At 39.5% G+C, this 3,239-nt stretch overlaps 1 protein-coding gene across 1 annotated transcript; it reads right to left on the bottom strand.

Moving 5' to 3' along the window:
* Positions 1 to 249: 249 nt before the first annotated feature.
* Positions 250 to 1,543, bottom strand: LOC103640564 (uncharacterized). Its single transcript, XM_008663618.3, has one exon. It carries the CDS (start codon positions 1,222 to 1,224, stop codon positions 712 to 714), a length of 513 nt encoding a protein of 170 aa, XP_008661840.1. The 5' UTR covers positions 1,225 to 1,543; the 3' UTR covers positions 250 to 711.
* Positions 1,544 to 3,239: the final 1,696 nt, after the last annotated feature.

The raw sequence follows: 3,239 nt of genomic DNA, 5'->3' as shown, positions 1-3,239 counted from the left end.
ATTATCGGAGAATAAAACTAAGTCTATTGCTTGCAACGAGTATTATTTTCAAATAGTGCGGAATTTAATTAATAGCAATACTACTAGAAATGTTAGTGGAGAATAATGCAAGAGGGCTTTAGATAAGAAGAGGATAAACACAAGTTCTTTCTTGCAAGGAGTTGCTTCTCTAAATGAGAATTTAACTTGAAGCAACACAAAATAATATTAGCAAAGAGTAGCGCAAGAGAACTTAGAAAGGGAGAGAACAAACAAATCACAAGCAATAAACACAAGGGACACGGGTGATTTGTTTTACCGAGGTTCGGCCCTCGAAGGCCTAGTCCCCGTTGAGGAGTCCACTAAGGATGAGTCTCTTTCAACCCTTTCCCTCTCTCCACCGATCACCAAGACTGGCGAGCTCTTCTTTTTCTCAAGGGTCACTTAAGACCCCGCAAGGATCACCACACTCTTAGGTGTCTCTTGCTAGCTTTACAAGCCTCCAAAACTTTGAGGAAGTTCAATGGGAGTCAAAACTCCACGCAGAAATGAACACAAGATGTAGCACACACTTTCTCTCGATGAATCTCACAAGGCACTATTGCTAAACTCACACGAGAAGCTTTCTTTTGCTTGCTCTCTCTTTTGTGGCACTTGTGTTGGTTGAAGTGGTCTAAATCTCGTGTATAGGATGGATCAATGAATAGAGGTGGTTGGGAGGGCTTGGATATGTCAACTATATGACTTGGAATGTTGCTTGGGCTCCCACACCTTGAAGTGGCCGGTTGGGGTGGTATTTATAGCCACCAACCAAATTGTAGCCGTTGGAGAAGGCTGCTGGCGATGGGCACACCGGACAGTCCGGTGCGCCATCGGATAGTGTCTGGTGCGCCGCCATGTCACCCTGTCGTTAGGGTCTGGAGCTGGTCGACCGTTGGAGGCTTTGTCCTCATGCGGCAGCAGACAGTCCGGGCCCACACCGGACAGTCCGGTGCCACACCGGATAGTCCGGTGCCACACCGGACAGTCCGGTGCCCCTCTGACCTTCTGCTCTGACTTCTGCCGCGTTACTGTGGTGCACTGTTCATCCATCAGAGTTGACCATTGCGCGCAGATAGCCATTGCTCCACTGGTGCACCAGACAGTCCGGTGAATTAAAGCGGAGCTGTGCCTGGGAAACCCGAAGCTGAGGAGTTTGGAATGTACGACCCCTGGTGCACCGGACAGTGCGGTGCGCCAGACCATGGAACACTTCAGTTTCCTTTTTGCTCATTTCTTTTGAACCCTAACTTGTTCTTTTTATTGGTTTGTGTTGAACCTTTGGCACCTGTAGAATGTATAATCTAGAGCAAACTAGTTAGTTCAATTATTTGTGTTGGGCAATTCAACCACCAAAATCATTTAGGAAAAGGTTTGACCCTATTTCCCTTTCAATCTCCCCCTTTTTGGTGATTGATTGCCAACACAAACCAAAGCAAATATATAAGTGCAGAATTGAACTAGTTTGCATAAGGTAAGTGCAAAGGTTGCTTGGAATTAAACCAATTTATACTTTCATAATATATGCATGAATTGCTTTCTTTAAAATTTTGGACCACGCTTGCACCACTTGTTTTGTTTTTGCAAATGTTTTTGGAAATTCTTTTTCAAAGTCTTTTTGCAAATAGTCAAAGGTATATGAATAAGATTTCGAGAAGCATTTTCAAGATTTGAAAAAAAATTCCCCCTGTTTCAAATGCTTTTCCTTTGACTAAACAAAACTCCCTCTTAGGTTCAAGAGGGGTTTTACAAATTGAAAGAAGATCAAATATCTTAGATACCAAAATTTGAAAAACTCCTCTTTAAGATATAGATATCAATTGAGATAGAATTTCTTATAGGAATACTAATTTCAAAGATACCAATTGAAAACAACTTTGTTTCAAAAAATTTGGAAATTGGCGTGGTGGTGCGGTCCTTGTGCTTTGGGCTAATACTCTCTCCCCCTTTGGCATTAATCGCCAAAAACGGAGTCTTTAGAGCCCTTTTTACTTTCTCCCGCATTGGTACAAGTAAGTATGAATGAGAGATTATACCAATTTTGAGAGATGGCGGAATATCGGCAAAAAGGTAGATAATACCGATGGTGTAGAGTGGAAGCGATGTCTTTGCCGAATACTCCATTTCCCATTCAATCTAAGACTTAATACACAAGATACTCATGGAAGCATATTAGTCTTAGCCTTGGCACAAGATAGATAGGAAATATGCAAATGTACCAAAGGAAAGAGACATGATTAAGAGGATGTGTCAATTAAGCGTAAATAGTTCTATATAATATAGATTGCTCCCCCTAAATATGTGCCTTGAGAGGAATACAGATTTTGGCCTTAAATGCCAAGTGCACATAATTAGGTTAATGAGAACATATCTATATCATAGAAACTGTGAAGTGCAGTGTGTCATAAGTGTGATGCTCACGATAGATTATGCACTTATGAAAGCATGTTGGAAACATTTTAAGCAATTACCCTTCAGGATTTCAAAGAGACTTAAGGACCCTCCACCTTTGAAACAAAGGTAGCTTATCCTCGTTACAAGGTTAAGCTTTAAGATCTTTGACAATAAAATCACTTCACCTAGTTTTAACAAAAATGCATAAATGCAGGAATGAAATTTTTGAGAGGTTAAACTAGGTATGAAGCAGGGATATGCATAGACATGCTTTCTCTTCCTTTTATACAAGATATGCAAGGAATGTATAGAAGAGGAAGATTTAGGTACATGTGTAAATGAGAGGAAGTAGTTTACCCTTTTGTACCTTCACATAGAGATGCTCTCTTCATTGTGCTTTGTCCTTAGTCTTAGTTACTTAAGACCTATATTCAAGATAGTGTATGGAAATATTTTGCACAAGAGAGGGTTCTACAACTAGTGATCCTTTTCTAAGTCATTGTTATTATATATCAAGTAGATCACAAATTGCATAAATGTATCATGAATTCTCCTTTTAACTTAGTGCATATCAAGAGAGATATCGATTGAAATTATATGAGGCACTAAGAAACATAAGTGATAATTGAAGTTATTCAATGATCAAGCAAATAACATATGCGATCAAAAGAACAACATATGCATTAGTTTATCAAACAAGCTTAAACCAGGAGAATCCAGTAAATATGCTACTTTAACAGTGAAAGTTACAATTTTTGATAAAGATGACATTACTTTACCAAGTTGGATTGAAATGTAGTAGCATACTTCATGAGAAACTTGTTCTC

The sequence above is a fragment of the Zea mays genome, chromosome 1, assembly GCF_902167145.1.
Source record: "Zea mays cultivar B73 chromosome 1, Zm-B73-REFERENCE-NAM-5.0, whole genome shotgun sequence".
NCBI lineage: Eukaryota > Viridiplantae > Streptophyta > Magnoliopsida > Poales > Poaceae > Zea > Zea mays.
The sequence above is the reverse complement of the archived record's forward strand: the minus strand, read 5'-3'. Positions and strand labels throughout refer to the sequence as shown.